We start from the raw sequence: 17,778 nt of genomic DNA on the forward strand, positions 1-17,778 counted from the left end.
ACGGTTATGGGTATTACTCGAGGTTATAACGAATATCCATCAGTTATGGGTATTACATGCGGTTATAATAGATATCCATTTACCCATTTAATTTAATATATGAAAATTTAAAAAAAAAAATTATAGGCCGTTGGATTGGTTATACCCATTTAATTTAACATCGAAGTTCTGTGGTTGAATTCGTATCTGATAGTTTCTTTTCCCGTGTTTATATGTTTCTAAGGCTGGAAGAAGTTTGATGCTTTGTGTTGTCTAGTATATTACCTGGCAATGTACTGAAAAAAATGCTTTATGCTATCGAATGATGAAAGTATTTGTCATTTTACTAGTATGGTGGTATCCACCTGATAAACTTCTGTAGAATGGATCGATGGTTGAGTTACAGTAAGTAATTTACGGATTCCCGATTTGTTTTAAAATTCTGAAACTATTTTAGGATTTCTGAAATTTTGATTTGGGATCGGTCTTTAAATTAAAGACTTGCTTGGGTCTAGCAGGAAAAAAATCGTTCGTAAACTATTATTTCAATTATTAGAATTATATGATGACTTAAATGATTAAAATAGAGAAATGTATACTAAAATGTACATATAACGGTGTTTAATTATCAGAAAACAAAAATTATGACAAAATTTTCTTTTGTAATTTTCAAGTTGTTAAAAAAAACATGTAGACGAATGAAAAAATGGGTAAAAAAAGAACAAATGGGTTCAAAAATGGGTAAATGGTTATGGTTAAATGAGTAAACGGTTATAGTTAAATGGGTACATGGTTATGTGTATGATTAACTGTTTATAAATGGTTATGGGTATGAGTATAACCGTTTATGCAATTATCTAACGGGTAAACGGTTATGCAGGTATAAATATAAACAGTTACAAGTAAATAACCGCGATTAGTCACTCACTATAACTGTTGCCCATCTCTAATCATGAAGGGCATTATGGTAGTTATTTCTTTACATCTCTGCGCATTTTTTTTAAATGCTACTCTCAGCAGATTTTATATACCATATTTGTAATATCTCTTTAATAAATATAAAATCCCTATTTGTTGGTTGACCCTATATTTATTAGAGAGATGATACATCTACAATGTAACATAAAAAATGTGATAAATGTAACAATATTCTTTTCTTTTATCACTAATTTTTTTTTGTATACACATGATATTTAACACTTCAGTAGATTTAGGCTAAAAGCATCGAACAATAATTTGGTATCAAATATATCGAAAATGTTAGGAGATTATTTTTTATTTCTATAAAAAAAAAAAAAAAAACGATATTGTCTATATTAAGATCATCTCCAACCTTTGGGCTAAAAGACAAATTTTTTAGCCTCGAAAATTTAGCTTTTAGCTCAGAAACAATTTTTCTGCTCCAACCATTTTGAGCTAAAATTTTAGCCCGAGATTATTAAAAAATGAACTTAGGCTAATTTTTTTTCTTAAATTAACTTTAAAAAAAAATTATGTAGACTATCGTAAATTATTTTTATGAATATTTTAATCTTAAAATATTTAAATTCCGATAAATATTGAAAAATCACTAAATTTGGGTGAACTTTGAGTTAAATAATTTTTTTACAATTATTTTAGCCGTTGGATGCAGAAAAGAGCCGTTGGGCTATGGGTAGTGGCTGACAGCGGCCCTAACAGTGGGCCCTCCCTGTCGGGCACTAAAAGCTCATGGGGCGCGTGGGCGAGTGAACAGGGCGAGAGTGGGGTAATTTTGGACGAGTCCATGCGTTTGTGGGCTAAAACTTGGGGGGTATTTGGCCTTGGTTTGGCATTTGGCTTGGGTTAGGTTGTGTTTAGGGAGGGAATAAGTGGGCTATTTTGGCTTTTAGCCCAGGGTTGGGTGTAGTCTAAAAGGGCGGGAGATGGCTAAACTTCACAATAACCTCTCACTTATAAGTGAAGAAGAATGAAATCATATTTTTAGATTATATTTAGCTATTAGATAAAAATGAAGATACATGATGAAAATGAAAAGTGGAAACTTATTACTACTTTCTAGTGATATTCATTTTTATTTGTAAGAAATTTCTTAGATTCGATTTTGTCCAAAAGCAATTTTGAACTAAATTATTATGACTAGCCTATTGTGACGTTAGACTCACTCTCTTGCTCTTTAATGCAAATCACATCGATTCTATTAAAAAATGAAAATGAAGAGTATGCATAAAACGAAAAAAAAAATTATATACAAAAACCAGTTCTTAATAGTTTTTTTTTTTTTTTAACAAATGATATTATCCACATAGGTAGCCTATAGTATTAAAATATGCATTCCATTCCACCACCTCCCGCTTTTGAGATCGGAGCCGAACAAAGTTTCATCATTAAGAAAGCTAAGTGGCCTATGATCTTTTTATTTAAAAAAAAATAAAAGAAGTAAAGACTTGGCACTTTTATTTGTTAATTCATCATCCGGATTGCCTGCAGCTGACTTGTTGTAGTTCAATGTGTGCATGAATCTCATTGTATGCTTGCAATGAGTTTGCGGTGAATTTCTCCATCGCCATCAATGTCCGCTTCAAATCCCACACTAGATTAATATTCCTGTCACTCCGACTCTGTTGCTGCAGTCTCTCTCTGTTCGACTCATCTTCTCCTGCTCGCAAACTACTCGAAGCAACGTTCTTTTTTACTCCTCTACCGCGCATCAGCTTATGCAGTATCTTCTGTTCCTTCCCCTCCTCTGCCTCCAAAAACTTTACTTTCCTTGCTACATCTTTGTTTTCAGCTACCATCCTTTGCTGCACCATTTCCACATCAATATTGTTGCCTTCCATTAAAAGCGTATGTATACTAGTTGTGAATCCCCCGATGGCTTCAACAACTTCCTCATCTGAGAGTCTATCCATAGCTTGTGACCACTCATTACATATCACAAAAACAGGCGGCGCTCCAATAGCCTCGTCTGCTGTTAATTCTTGATCGGCTACATTTGGTTCGTGTAGAAGACATCTTTGAACCCATCCATTTAATGCTTTTACATACACCTTTTGGGCGACAATCCAATTGGAGAAGCACACATTCCAGTTTTGAAGCTCTAACTTGAGTCGAATTGCAGTTTCAGCATTATGTGCGCCGCTCAACTTTGCTTTGGATATTGCAACGCCATGTAAACCCTTGGCTTCCACCATTGCTCGGTACTGACTCTTGTGACATTCTACCATAGCTTTCCACATGTCGAGTAACCTACAAGCACCAAAACAAGTTCACTAATCATTTGCCATTTTGTAGAATTGATCATATTCCTCAACGGTGATGGGATAGAACAGATATACCTGTTGATGAATTCGATCATTTGCGGCCATAGCTCCTCGTCCCTCAACTTGTTGATGGTAATTGATATTTTGTCGACAATCTGAATTGCAATTTTCATTTTTGTTAAAAGATCGCGGACTGCACTGCGAAGGGAGTTGAGTTTGGGAGCCTCAGCAGCACTAGTAGTATTACCGTTGCCATGTTCTAAATGTTTCAGCATTCTACTCTTCTTCTCGTGCGTAACGCGCAATCTTTCCTCAGCCTAATTATATATATAGCACAATTAAGTAGTCAAGATTATGCTTTAAAATTTTGATTAATCAGCAAAAGCTAATGAAGAAAAAGAAGCATAAATACCTTGACTTCGTGGTAAAGTTTCTTTTCCCACAGGAAGAGCGTCTTCAGAGTGTAAGAAAGGTTTTGCGAGCTCATCACCAAGCCCTCACGGTCATCAAATCCATACTCTGCTTCTCCAACGCCAATTCGTCAAATTAATTATGCATTCTTTATCTATTAATTTGGAATAATACTAAAAATTGACTGAGAAGATTGAAATGGATAAATTACCCTGATCAACAGAAATCGTGTGATGATGAGACTGCAGCGACAATAAAACTTGATTCCCGGACTCAGACGCCCTGTCAAATAGAAGATTAAGCTCTCGCATCGCCTCTGTTTCTTCTAGCACAGGGACCGAGACAGAGACAGACGGAGGAGTTGCCGTCGACGTCGCCATATGAGTCGTCTTACTCTTCCCTGACCTACTCTCCTCTTCCTGATCATCTCCAATATTTTTAGTGTTGTGTTTAACATTGATATCGTTATTGCCGCCACAATTATCGACTTTGATTTTGTCAGCAGCGGCAGCAGCAAGTGCAGGAGTATGAGCAGCTTCTTCAAGATCCGAATTAGTGCAAGAATAAAGTGGTGCTAGGTAAATATCTCTCTCGTAGGCATCAAACAGACTAAGGAAATCCCAAGCGGAGCTAAGCGGAGGCGGTGGCGGAGGAAGCGGTTCGGAAGTCAGTCCGCCGGCTGAATTTTTGTAGGTCTCCCCCTCCCCTTCCCTGAAATTTTGATCACGCTCAGAAACTGGTGTCGGCGTTTCAGCCAACTGTTTAACGGTGTGGTCCTCTTTGGATTCGGATTCGGAGTCGGAAGGGAATTGGAGGTGCGAGTCTGATTCTGGTGGCGGCGGCGGTTCATTTCCTGCAGGAATGTCATGGAAGAAACGGTGGAGAGCGGGGCCAAGGGTCCTGAGGGAGGCCAAGTAAGCGACGTGGGCATCAGCCAGAACTTGGGCTTGGCTGAGAGCTTCCTCCAGGTACTTGCACCGGTCTCGGCACAATGCCACAGCCGGAAGATTCTCCAACTTTGAGGCGGCGCAACCCATCGCAATTCTCAGTATTTCTCAATTGAATGTGTTGAGCAATCTCCTTAACTTGCAAGGCACCACCAACATTCTCTGATTTCTCTGATTTTTCTTTCTGATTTGGGTTTTGTGTGTGCAGATTTTAAATAGGTATGAATGGCTTACTTGGTAATTTGGTATTTACTGCTCTGCGCGTCTGGTGAACTGTTCAATTATGTTCCTTCCTTAATTGCTCAAACAGGGAAAACCTGGCGGGATATGGCTAACGTCTCTTTTTTAATTTTTCAGATTATTTCGTTGTTGCCCCGTGTGTTTAGGTGTATTCCATCCTTACAGCGTTTTTATTTTCATATCTTCATTTATACCCCTACCCCCCACTCCCCAAAAAGTATAAGTGTACGTATTGTAATTTTCCGTCTCGGGTATACTCAACCCGGAATGAAAAGCCAAAGCAGTCAATTTCTGTGATGTTGGAATTCAAAATTTCAAACACTATATAGTAAGTACTGGTAATTATAATTCATAAAAGTAGCCAAAAAGGTTTTGGCGCAAGTTAAAAAGAAAAGAAAAAGGCTAATTGAAAGGTCAAATAAATGATCATGACATCCAATTAATGACAAAAATGATATATGACAGGGAAGTAACCGTTATGCATGTCATGTATTCATGGGTGTGGAACTGTGAAGGTAAATTTCCGAACCAAAAATTTCAAGAAAATCATAATTTCTGAATAATAGTAGTAATAATTACGATGAGGATCGGTTGGTGTAAGATGCAGGATATCTATATCTTAGGATTTAGGAAAAAAGGATTATCTCTGAATCCTTTTTAGTAAATTCAATCAATCAACTAATTTGAGTTTTTAAAATTTAATCAAATAATTAAAAATATGTGATTTTTTAAAAAATTATAATAATTTTAATCGTTAGGTCAAATTTTGATTAACAGAATTTGGAGAAAATGTTTCGAAAGGATCCCTTTCCGGATTTAGGAAAGCCTTAACATTTTTTTCTGTCTTTTTATACTGTCATTATGTCATATTTGACAACTGATAGATATAGACTATAGGTTGTTGAAGTGCAGGTGGTTGGTTTTCTCACTTGGTCGCTGGTGCTTTTCATAATGAGTCATCATTTGGCCAGCGCCTGCTAAAGGCGGGTCCCAAACTTTCAATCCAGCCTTTTATTTTACGGTCCATTGGTAATTTAGTCTTTAAATTATCATTTGAATAAAAATTAAGTTTTTAAATTATTTTTTTATAAAAAAAATCAGTTATTGAATTATAAAAATCTGATAATTATATATCTAATATTATATTTAAAGCTACTATATTTCATTTTCAGTCAATTTAAGTCACGTTACTTTCATGTGATACACATTGGATGGTAGATTGGTAATTTTTTATAAATAAATAGTGTTTGGAGTTAACTTTGAAGGGTAAATTAAACATTAGATATCCAACCTATATGAAATGTTAAGGGCTTATAAGCGAGAAAATGATTGTATGATACTCTAAAGTGTGTCGTAATTTAAGTTGACGAAAAAATTAGATAAAATAGCTTTGAATATAATATTAGGGATGAAATTAACAATTTTTAATGAATTTATGGACTGATTTATTGAAAAAAATCATTTAGGGGCCTAATTTTCACTGATATGATAATTTAGGGACTAAATCGACACTTCAACCTTTATTTTATTACGTAGGACTTGGATCAAAGGTACGTTTAAGAATTGAGATTTTACATTTAGATTGAGTAGGACTTCAGCCTTTTACGATTGAGATTTGAGATTGAAATTGACTGCTAGTTTTGCCATTCTTTTTGTTAATCTTCAAACACATTTTTTTCCTTATATTCCTAGATGATCATACATTCACCAACCGTCCATCACTACCTATCTGCGTATGACAACCTATATTAATATTATAGCTAAATTCAAATTACATACCTAATACTTGAAGGGGGGAGAATGAGGAGAAAGGAGTGGACGATCAGGTTCAGGGGGATCTATGAGGAGGAAGGGTGAGCATGAAGAGGGTGGCTAGGTGCAAGTTGTTTTTTTTCCAGATTTTATTAATTTTTAATTTTTTTAATGTTTATTTATATTTGTCACGTACTCCGTGTGTTACATTTGGTGTGCAAAAGTTATGACAAGTCATCAGTTAAGTTGACATGTATTCTAACGGAGGTATGAAAGTGATCTAAAAATCAAACTATACGGTATGAATGTGAGAAGAAAAAAGTAAGTGTAGTAAAATGCAATTTGTGTGAAACTTGAGGTAGTAAAATAGAATTACCCAAACTAAAAATATGATATTTTAGCTTAAAGTTGTTTGAGATTAGGTATTTAAATTAAAAGCTCCCTAGTATTATTAGGAATAATTAAGGACCACTAATATCTCTACTATAAATCCTCGTTGTGTTTGAGAACAAAAACATGCTAAGCCTAAAGTTAAAATTAGCTGCGTCTGTGACAGTATATGGAGAATACCTAATGTCATACATATATATACAACGCACGCATGTATAATTTTTTTCGAAAGATAAGTATAATTAAACTTGAATCGTAATATTTACATCAGAAACCAAAGTATTGAACAACCACTTTAGTTCAAAAGAATCTCATGTATGAAAGCTACCTATGCTAGAGACAAACGAAGTCACTGGACGTGCTACTCTATTACAAATTTGCAGAGCAAATATAAACTCTACTACTGACCTCAATTGCATTTGCACACACTTAATGTTGAAGAGAAGACTTTTTTTTTTTTTTTTACACTGTTGAAGACAAAGACTTTTGATAATGACGTTTGGTTGTGTTGTTCAATTGATCATATCCACGAGCCCCTTAGAATCCGTTTCCGCTTGAATCACATCAAACCCTCTATCCAAGCAAGCAAGGCTGCTCGTAAACCCTGTTCTTCTAATTATACAACGCATGTATAATTAGAAGATAAAAAACAAGTTAGTCCGGTCCCGACATTAATTATAACATTATTAAGATAATAACGTACCGTGCCAGGTTGGCTCCCATGTAACCATGCTAGCTAGGTTGGTTGCCCTTCTCATCAAGCGTGCATGGAGTTTTTGTCAATGTCGGTAATAAATTAATAGTTAGCTACTTGTTAATCATCGGCTGCAATATTAACCCCAACGCTTTATGCTATTGCACACAAGTCTTCTATTAATTTAATTCGACGACGGAGAAGAATTAATAAAATGATGGGAAAGAAAAACATCAACAAGAACATTACTTAATTTGTATAGAAAGTAAAAAGGAAAAAAATATAATAGAATTTGAAGACATATATTTAATTAAATGTACACAAGCAGTAAACAATAATTTAGAGTAGGGTGAGAGTGTTGAGCAGTGAAACCCTAGCGTTGATTAAACTCCTGAAAACTGTTTCGGAGCAAGTTTCAATCCCAGCGATGGACGCCTCCAATCCCTGCATCTTCTTTAATGTTGTTTTGACTTCTTCATCTCCTTTCTTTCTCAAGTTACGCAAGTTCTCAACTCCAATATTATTACTAACTCGTACTGGGTTTTCGTGACGATCAGTACATAATTGATTATCTAACGTTGCCTTGATGTTGAATATTCCCATCCACGTTGCCCGCATTGACGACGTGACAGTCGATTTGGATGATGATAATGTGGGCCCGCCGAATGATATGTCTGCCGCGACTCCAGTAAAAAGTGCAAGAGATACCGCGACCGTCACTTGAACAACCTCGCTCATAACACCCGCCAGCTCATGGTCAACGTTATAGTAACTAATATCATCGCCAACGTACTCGAACGGCGTGGCAGCGGCCGTTGCTGGCCGTGCGATGGAACGAAGTGCGTTGACTAGCTTAATCATTTCCTTGGCCATTCTCTTTCTAGCTTTGACGTACAATGCTATCTGAGAGTCGTTTCTCTTCCTCAAAGCCACTTGAGCAGCGGAGTGATCCTGTTTGAGAGCCAAAACGGAGGTGCGGAATATTCCGTAGATGTCGGCAAAACGGAGGAATTGGTCGAGAAGGTTATCGACGGAGCAGCAGCCTTTGAGACGGCAGAGGGATTCTTGGGTTTGGGGAAGGCGGAGAGTGTCATCGAGGCAGTGGTGCAAGTCTTTGAGGCGGGTCAAGCCTTCGCATAGCCAATCGGGGAAGGGGGCTGAGGAGGAAGAGGAGGAGTTGGTGTTGGAATAGGAATATTTGAAGGATTGAAGGCGGGCTATGTGTTCTTTGAGGTGGGAAATGAAGGGGTGGGGTCTGGTTGGAAGACTGATGGATCTGGTGTGACGAGACAACGGCAGTCGGACTTTTGATGGACGGTGGTCACGGTTATTTGGAATATTGTTTGGGTTTATTTTGTTTGGGAAAGAGAGAGACCGCCGGAAAACGCCTACCATGATTTCTTTCCTCGACGACCTGCGTATTAGTTGAGATATGAGTTGAGACTTGTGGAGATGGGGTTGATGGTTGCATTATATCTTGCATGGGATCGATATTTATATACAAAGCAGAGGGAAATATTAGTTAAGAGGTAACCCTAGCTAGCACCGGAGGTACGCGAGGGGGATATTATTAGATAATCAACGATAATCAAATATTAATCAAAGTAATTATAATGCATATTAATTGGCCTGGTCGTCTCTGAGATTTTGAGAGTCCTGTGCAAAATTTATAAAAGCGTCCCTCCTTAAGATAAGTCTTAAAAAATGTAAGACAATGTATTGACGCTAGAAAACAATCACTTAAATCAAAACAATGTTTAGCATTCACTGATTGCAAGTATAAAAATGTCATTAATAATAAGTAAAAAGAGCTACAAACATAACGTTTACTAAATAATCAAGAGCAGTTCACTCTTAAACAATCAAACAAGAAAACAAACTTCAAAAACTCAAACTTTAAAGTTTCACTTGAATATGTAACATTATTATATAATAATATTGAAAAAAAATATTGTCTTTTATGGTGTATTATTGACACTCAAAATATCTTATTGTATTCTAAATTTTTGCATTTAGAAAGAAAAAAAAAATTACATTTATAACAAGTGTAAAATGAAATTCTAAAGTGCTAACAAAATCAATTTTTAAATATAGAATATTATTTCATAACAAAAGAAATTTTAAATATAAAATATTATTACATATAAATATTAGGTGATAAATTTTAGAGGCCCCCTTAAATTTAGAGCTCTATGACCGCACCTTTTGCGTCCCCTCTGCTAATTGGATTAGACTGGAACGACCGGGCAGGCAGGTAACCCTAATACAGGCTATACGGCTGAGCTGTCAGCAGTTTACGTATCCCTCAATCATGTGGGAATGGGGTACACACCACGTGGTTTCGACACACTGGCCACCCTTCACTGTTCAATCAATTTTGATAGCCAATGTTTTTTAGTTTTTTTTTCAAGAAAAACTTTTCTTTTAATAAAAAGTTATTTTTAAAGGTACATTAAATAGTATCAGAAAAATGTATAAATGTGAATTTTTTTTGTTAAAAATGAACAATACCGAAAGTGTTTTGTTAAAATCCTTTTTTTTTTTACTCTCAATTAAATTACATCCGCATACTTTCAGTAAAATATCTTCAATAGGTGATACAAAAACAAAATCCTTCAAATAAACATTTTATACTTCTTATTAATTACCCGGAAAAGCTCTTCAATATATTGATATAAAATATCCACATGTGGAATCCACATGTGGTAGCTGTTTTAGTGGTTACTCAAGTTTGTCTGTTTGAACTTATTTACTTAAGATCGATTTTTTGGTCACTGAAGTAATATATTCAATTGGCACATCTATATCGGTTTGTAGTGTTTTAATAAAATATTAATTTATTGCTTCTTGTAAAAAAATAAAAAATATATATATAAAAGGTGTGTCCTGTGAGTTATAGAGAGAAACATAAACGAGATAATTTTTTTTTTGCATTTTCTCCATTGGAGTGGAATCAACATCCATCTCTCCAAAATGCAAAATAAGATCCAAATGTGATTTTTACATTTCAAATTTGCGTCTCTCTAGAATGTGTTAATTTTGTGTAGAGATGGCATCATATTTGGAGCATCTCCCCTGGTTTTGGAATTCCAGAAATGCTGTAAAACCATCATGCATATGCTTGGGAATCCAGACACGACAATCTTGGACAGAAGGGGGCTGAAGAAATTGTCGTTTCAAGCCGTAGCCAGCTCAAATTATTATTCATGGGCATTGATTTTTTAAATTTGATACAACATTAATTCGAAAATAAGTAAGAGATTCCGTGCGTAAAACTGTCCCATTCCAGGCCACTAGGACAATAGTTATTTAGTTAGCATGATACAACGGCAAAGGTGGTGGGTTCTATTTTGCAGCCCGTTTTATATAGGTCCTATATATGCAGTGGCATTGAGTCATCCCACGATCGAGAAGATTAGAGCTAGCTTGCGATATGTTGAAAGGTGTATTCTCTACTTATTATAACAACTAGGAATATCTGTCACGTTTTTAATTGTCATTTCTTAATTAATTAATTAAATTTGAAGAACTTGCTGATTAGTCCAGAACTGCACAATTTATCATAACTAATTGGAGGGAATTATTATTGATTTTATATGTTTTTGGGAGACTATAATTAAGGAGAGAGGATGGTTGACGGTGCTCAAGCGCGTCAAAATTAACTGATGATCAATGATCACAAGTAGTAGTATGTTGGAATTATAGTAGAAGGTTGTTTGAGAATTGAGTTAGTTGATCAGAATATGGTGTATAATTATATATATTTACAAAATATACAATATGCAGGACTACCAATATATAATAATTAGTGACCAAGTTTTCGAGGTACATGAACATGATTGGGGGACTAAAAGATAAGCAAAAACAAATAATCAAGTGGCACGAATTAGTTAAGAAGAATGATGCATAGACCATTACCACCAATATTATCATTCTTCCGTCTTATAATTAATAATTAGTTAGGGTCCAACTTTTCAAGGGGATTATTTGGGGAAACAAAACATGAGCCAAAACAAATAATCAAATGCCAGAAAAGATGACCAAAGCCAAATATCAAGTGGCACAAATTAATGAACACATATAAAATGCATGCGTGGTTGCCCAATACTACATGGCCAAGTAACGGGTTAAGAAGTTGAAATCAACTTTTATGGCATAGCTACACCGGCATAGTGGTCTTCCGTGCGGGTAATACAAAGACAAGTAAAAATAATTAGCACATATTCTTCTACTCTTGACACAAAATGTTGTCGTACTACTTATAACTGTGTCATGCAAGTTATTTTCAGAAGTTAGCTGATCTCGCAAGGAGTCTTGGACTGCAACTAGCCCAAACTAATTGAATGCGTTAGAAAACTTTTTTTTTTTCTTTTCGCAACTTGGGACTAAATCTATTTATTGTTAGGTTAAAAGCATCATATATGCTATTGGGAGCATTTTTGCTCACCACCAAAGTAGCAAACTAAGAAATAGATGGTGAGCATGCACCAAAGTTAATGGTGGTGAGCAATTTTTTTTCCCTATTTTAGCCTAAGCAATACTATTTGGCGCTACGATTTGTCCTCCGTGGGTTTGTGTAGCTGGTTTTAGTACATGTAATTAAACATACATGCTTTGTCATCAAATTGTCAGGGAGGAGGATTTTCTACCCTCCTATTCTCATCCCCTTCCATCCTCTCATCTCACACACTGCTTTTTGTCTTATTATCTCTATAAAAAAAATCAAATAAGATGTTGACGTGGCTTAACCGTGAACGTTCAAATAGGAGGGCATGGAAGGGTAGACATATTAGGTCATCTCCAACTGAAGGGTCCAGATTGCTAGAGGGCTGAAAATAGCCTAAAAACCGTCTCCAACCGAGGGCTAGGCTAGAGGGCTCATGAAATCTGAGAGGGCCCCACGAAATTTGAAAGGGCTAGCTGCTGGCTGGCCAGACAACTGATTAATCCCGTCAGTTATAACCAACAGGAATTCTTAAAAAGAATTTTGAATCCAACAGCTAGCTGGCGCTAGTTACCGTTGGATTCAAACTTTTTTCTTTATTTTTTTGGGCCTTTTTTTTTTCCCTATAAATACCTAAACCATTCCTCACAAAATTTCACCATTCCTACACCATTTCAATTCTCATATTTTCCTTCCTCTTTCAAAAATCTATCCTTCAATTTTTTTAATAATTTTGAAATGGTCTCGTCTGCAATGAAAGGTAGGGCTTGGACCCGAAAAGAAGATGAAGCTCTTTGCAAGGCTTATAGATGGGTGTCGGAAGATAGTGTGAGGGGGAATTGTCAAACAAATGACGGTGTTTGGACTCGTGTGTCCAAAAAATACTTAGAGTTCTATGAAGGTACCACTCCAGTGAATATATTCGAAACCACGAGAGTTGTTCTTCAAGATGGAAGATACATCTTCAGCCAAGTTTGAACAAATGGCATCAAGCATTGTTAGCAGCCGCACGTAGACATGAAAGCGGCATTAATTACTACGACAAAGTAAGTGTTTTCACAATTTATTTTAAATAGTTAATTATATTATATTTAATTTCATAAATTAATTTCCTTTAATTTTTTTTCTAGGTGCGCCAAGCGGAGGAATTGTATATGGAAAGCAGCTTGAAACCCTTTTAGTTTCACAGTTGTTGGGAAATTTGTAAATGGTGGGTGTTATTTGAAGATCCACCACAGAGAGCTCCTACGCCGGTGTTCAGAACTGCATCCTCAGTTGCAAATATGGATGAAGATGGATCTCCAACCATTCAACAAATAAGGGTAGAAAATCCGTCTTCGGGTGAAGGTTCCATACCTAGGGCTATGGGACGAAACAAGGCGCGAAGGTTGAAGGAAAAGGACAAGGCAAATGATGATTACGCCGCTCAACATGAAGTGGCGGCCTCATTGCGATTATTGACGGAGCAAAATGCCCTTGAGGTGGAAGAAAGGAAGTGTTGACATGAAGAAAAGGCCAAACAAATACAAGAAGAGATGGATGATAAGAATATGGAAAGTAACACTTCAAATTACACTCCAATGAGTAAGGCCTATTTTGATAGGAAAAAAAAAATTATCAGCCGACGGCAGTTGTTTACCTCTGACTATACTCCTACGATGACAAATGATGAAGATGATGTTGATTATGGATATTAAATTTAAGTTGTTGTAGTTTTTAAATTTAAGTTAATGTTGTTTTCGAATTTAATTTGTAGTTTTTAAATTTAATTTGTTGTTTTTAAATTTTAGTTGTAATTTTTAAATATAAGTTGTAGTTTTTAAATTTAAGTTATTGTTGTTTTTAAATTTAAGTTGTTATAGTTTTTAAATTTAAATAATAAATTATGTTTGGCCCTATGACCCTCGGTTAGAGACGGTTTTTTGTAACAGGGTTAAAACGAGCCCTCTGGTCCTTTAGCCTTCGGTTGGAGACGGAAGCAAATATGACCCTATACTGTTCATTAAAATATTAATATCTTGGAGGGCCAGAGGGCTAAAACGAGCCCTCTGGCTAGCCCTCGGTTGGATATGGCCTTAGGAGGGTAGAGAATCCTCCTCCAATTGTCAATGGCTTCTGCTAAGTGAGGGAGGTTGCTTGGAGGCAGAAGGCATTGAGAAGACATGGAGGTTCAAACAAGAATCAATTACTCATGAAGTAGCTATCTCAAGCTCAAAATGTCAAATTGACATGGTCTTACCCGGTTGAAACTAACCTTTTCTTGGGTTAAATTCTACTAGATTGACAGTTCTGGTTTCTCTCATTTTCCTTGAATTTTTATTCTCTGTCCGTAGATTTTGGTCCATACACATCGGATTTCACCTCAAGTAGCTATCTCAAGCTCATCGTCTGCAAGTTAGAAGTTACAAGAAAAAAGAAGACGAGTCAGGAACTTGTGAACTGTTTTACAAGAACACGAGTTGGCTTTATAAGCAACAATCTCAAATTGTGTTATGTCCTTATCTTCTGTTCAACTTAATCTAGGCCTCTATGTTTAATCATATTATGCTACTTGACATATTATGCTGCTAACCAAATTAGTTATTGGCAGGTATCATATGTTTATAACAATCGTGGAACTGAAATTCACTGCTTAAAGGTTAGCGTACTGCTTTATATATTTTGGGTCTTTCAGATTTATTACTGATGACTCTAATAAATTATATCTTTACTATCTGATAACTGATCAGTTCATAAAAAGGTGGGATATGGTTTGTTAAATCTTAGGTTGGTGATGGTATAGGACAACAGCAAAGGTATACTTTAAGATTGGTGCATTCCTTCTTTCCTCAATCAATAAATCTTTGATTCCCTGTTATTTATATAGAGATGCTTACTCTGGATATCATTTTTTCGACAGACCAGACATGGGAGACTAGAAACACATGTTTATAGCACAGCTCCATCAGAATTTCTAAAAGGTTATATGTATTTCTTGTCCATGTAGGAACATGGTGCAGTTTCTAGGCTTCAGTTTTTGGACAAGCACTACCTGTTGGCATCAATAAACAATCTTGGGCAGCTTCATTATCAGGGTATGACAAACGGTGTGATGGCAGGTAGTTACAGGACTGGGTTAGGCTGCACTAATGTGATGCAGGTGAACCCCTACAATGGGTTTGTTGCTTTGGGTCATTCTCTCGGTACAGTTTCCATGTGGAAGCCTACAACTTCTGTTCCTCTTCTGAAGCTGCTGTGTCACAGGGGCTCCACCTCGGCAATGGCGTTCCACCCTAATAATGGCCACAGCTGGTAAAGAGAATAAAATTAAGCTCTGGGAGTTGAGAAACTTCAGGATGAGCCGCTCTAAACTTTACCTGGCCATACAAACACTTTGACCTTCAGTCAGAAGGGTCTTCTTGCTTATGCAGATGGTTCACGTGCAGTAGTCCCGAAAGATTTGTCTCGGACTCAGAGCTTTGAGGAAAAGACATATATGACTCATAAAATGGTTAAAGGTTACCCAATAGGAAAGGTGTTGTTTCGACCCTATGAAGATGTTCTGGGCATAGGGCACTCCATGGGGTGGTCGAGTATTATGATTCCTGGTTCTGGAGAACCCAACTTTGATTCGTGGGTGGCAAATCCATTTGAAAACCGTGAACAGAGAAGCGAGAGGCGAGTGCTGTCTCTATTGGTTAGGCTCCCGGCTGACACAATTATATTGGACCCCACAGCCATTGGCACAGTGATGCCTGAGAGGAAGAAACGGATACCAACAAAGCAAGAGAAAGAGTCTAACATTGAAGCTGCAGTTGAAGCTGCCAAGGGTAGTGTCTCGAAGAAGAAAACGAAGGGGAGGAATAAGCTGGGCAAGAGGGCGACGAAGAAGAAGGAGATGATTGCAAATGCCAAGAGGCCTTTCTTGGAGCAACAGATGAACGAGGAAGAACAAATGGCTAGAAAGAAGCTGAAAACAACTGAACAAGTGGAGTTATCAGCAACTTTGCAACGGTTTGCTCGCAAGCAAGCAAATACATAACCCAAGAAGAGAAATCCTAATATTCAAAAAAATCTAATGATAAGGTAGGTAGGTAGGTAGGTCAAGGTCCTAATGCTCTCAGTTTTGGACTGGTTGAAAAGCAATTTTCAATCTTTAAGTCTTTGATTATTGTTCTCGTTGAGTAAAGTCGGAAAGGAGGTTATATGGAACAGGTCCATCGCCTTTATGGCATCCCTGCCTTCTTATACAAGGCATATTGGGAGTCTTGAAAGGCCATGGTTGAAGAGAACCTGTTCGTCCTCGTAAATTCCCAACACTCTGTATTCATCAGTGTTTTAAAAAACTCGTCTCTGGGCACTCCTAGTCAGCCTTGGATGCGGGGTGGCAACATTTTTGCATTTGTTTTGTGAGTATCGACCAAATACTGACCTAGGCTTCGCCGGGTGCGCCTGAGGCGTCGACTAGGCATCCCTTTTTATTTTTTAAGTTGCTGAAATTTGTAATTTTTCAGTTGCAGACCATGAAAACAATCAAAGGAGATGAAGACGACAACTATGTTTTTACTTGAGTTCGTTTATATATATATATAATTTTTTTTTAAGCTTAAGTTGACCCTATTTTGCTGGCATTTATTACCCAACTACTTTTCACATTTTTATTTTTAATATTTTTTTTAATGACATTTATTACCCCACTAAATTTTTTTTCTTTTCACTTTTTTTTTTCTTTTCAATATTGAATAATGTTAGGTTGACTAAATTTGTAAACTAAATAATGTGTCGCTAATAAAAGATAAACACGTTAATCAACACTTAATAATTCAATCATCAACTTCTATATCATTTAATTTACAAAATTTAGTAACATTACCCTTTAATATTGTGCTTTCTCATATACTATATATATATATATATATATACATATATATATATATTAGATAATAATTTTTATTAGTTATTATTTTACTAATATTCTCATGATTGGCCAGTAGGAAAAAAAAAAACATTTTTTATTTTTATATTTTTGAATGTTATATTATTCCTTATTTTAAACGTCGTTAGTTCAAAAAAAAAAAAATTTGTTACATTTATCCTTATTTCTCTTTTTCAAAGACTACCTATTCCATCCAAATATTACCTAAAACTATATATATATATATAGGGACAAATATTTGTATAAACCTTTGGATTACAAAACATTCAAAGGTCTTTATTCATGCATTAAATGGCATGAATGCTTACGTAGACTTTAACTTATATTAAAGATAAAAATAAAACTGAAAAAGCATAAAATATGAAAGTAATAAAAAATACAATTAAAAATAAAGAAACCTTAGCTGTAAGCGTGCAAAATAGAAAGGAGGTATTGATTCAAAGTATTGTAACCTCCATCTCCCTCTTTGACAATGAGGTATGCAACTTTCATGGGATTGATATGAAATTTTGATGCTTTCTACAATGATTATTATTTTATTTTTATTTTTTAACAAACGATATTATCTACGCTAAGGGGGAGTGGATGGGCTTAGTCTCACAACGAGCTAGCAATAATGTAGTTCAAACTCACCTTTGGCGAGAATCGAACCTAAAATCTCTCACTTACAAATGAAGAGGAAGACCACCAGACCATAAATCCTATATTATTGTAAGAAAAACAAAACCCTAAACCCGATATTGATGTTCATTAGGTAAGCAAAA

General features: G+C 35.9%; 2 protein-coding genes and 1 pseudogene across 2 annotated transcripts; 1 reads left to right on the plus strand and 2 right to left on the minus strand.

Annotated features, from left to right (window-relative positions):
- Positions 1-2,275: 2,275 nt before the first annotated feature.
- Positions 2,276-4,980, minus strand: LOC137717318 (protein ALTERED PHOSPHATE STARVATION RESPONSE 1). Its single transcript, XM_068456630.2, has 4 exons — positions 3,844-4,980; positions 3,634-3,740; positions 3,297-3,538; positions 2,276-3,207 (listed from the first exon to the last, which is right to left on the minus strand). Exons 1-4 carry the CDS (start codon positions 4,667-4,669, stop codon positions 2,430-2,432), a joined length of 1,953 nt encoding a protein of 650 aa, XP_068312731.2. The 5' UTR covers positions 4,670-4,980; the 3' UTR covers positions 2,276-2,429.
- A 3,014-nt stretch (positions 4,981-7,994) lies between these two features.
- Positions 7,995-9,050, minus strand: LOC137718018 (DUF241 domain protein (DUF241)). Its single transcript, XM_068457540.2, has one exon. The coding sequence runs from the start codon at positions 9,048-9,050 to the stop codon at positions 7,995-7,997; it is 1,056 nt and encodes a 351-aa protein (XP_068313641.2).
- Positions 9,051-9,847: 797 nt separating this feature from the next.
- LOC137718016 (uncharacterized) lies at positions 9,848-16,565 on the plus strand (annotated as a pseudogene).
- Positions 16,566-17,778: the final 1,213 nt, after the last annotated feature.

The sequence above is a fragment of the Pyrus communis genome, chromosome 8, assembly GCF_041283825.1.
Source record: "Pyrus communis isolate YQ-2024b chromosome 8, ASM4128382v1, whole genome shotgun sequence".
Classification (NCBI taxonomy): domain Eukaryota; kingdom Viridiplantae; phylum Streptophyta; class Magnoliopsida; order Rosales; family Rosaceae; genus Pyrus; species Pyrus communis.

What these genes read in the sequence shown, in the direction of transcription:
- LOC137717318 (XM_068456630.2), bottom strand. Translation starts at nt 4,669, where the DNA reads ATGGGTTGCGCCGCCTCAAAGTTGGAGAATCTTCCGGCTGTGGCATTG. An exon ending in CACGATTTCTGTTGATCAGG is followed by an intron (nt 3,741 to 3,843) that starts GTAATTTATCCA and finishes TTGGAGAAGCAG; the next exon opens with AGTATGGATTTGATGACCGT. An exon ending in AACTTTACCACGAAGTCAAG is followed by an intron (nt 3,539 to 3,633) that starts GTATTTATGCTT and finishes ATATATAATTAG; the next exon opens with GCTGAGGAAAGATTGCGCGT.
- LOC137718018 (XM_068457540.2), bottom strand. Translation starts at nt 9,050, where the DNA reads ATGGTAGGCGTTTTCCGGCGGTCTCTCTCTTTCCCAAACAAAATAAAC.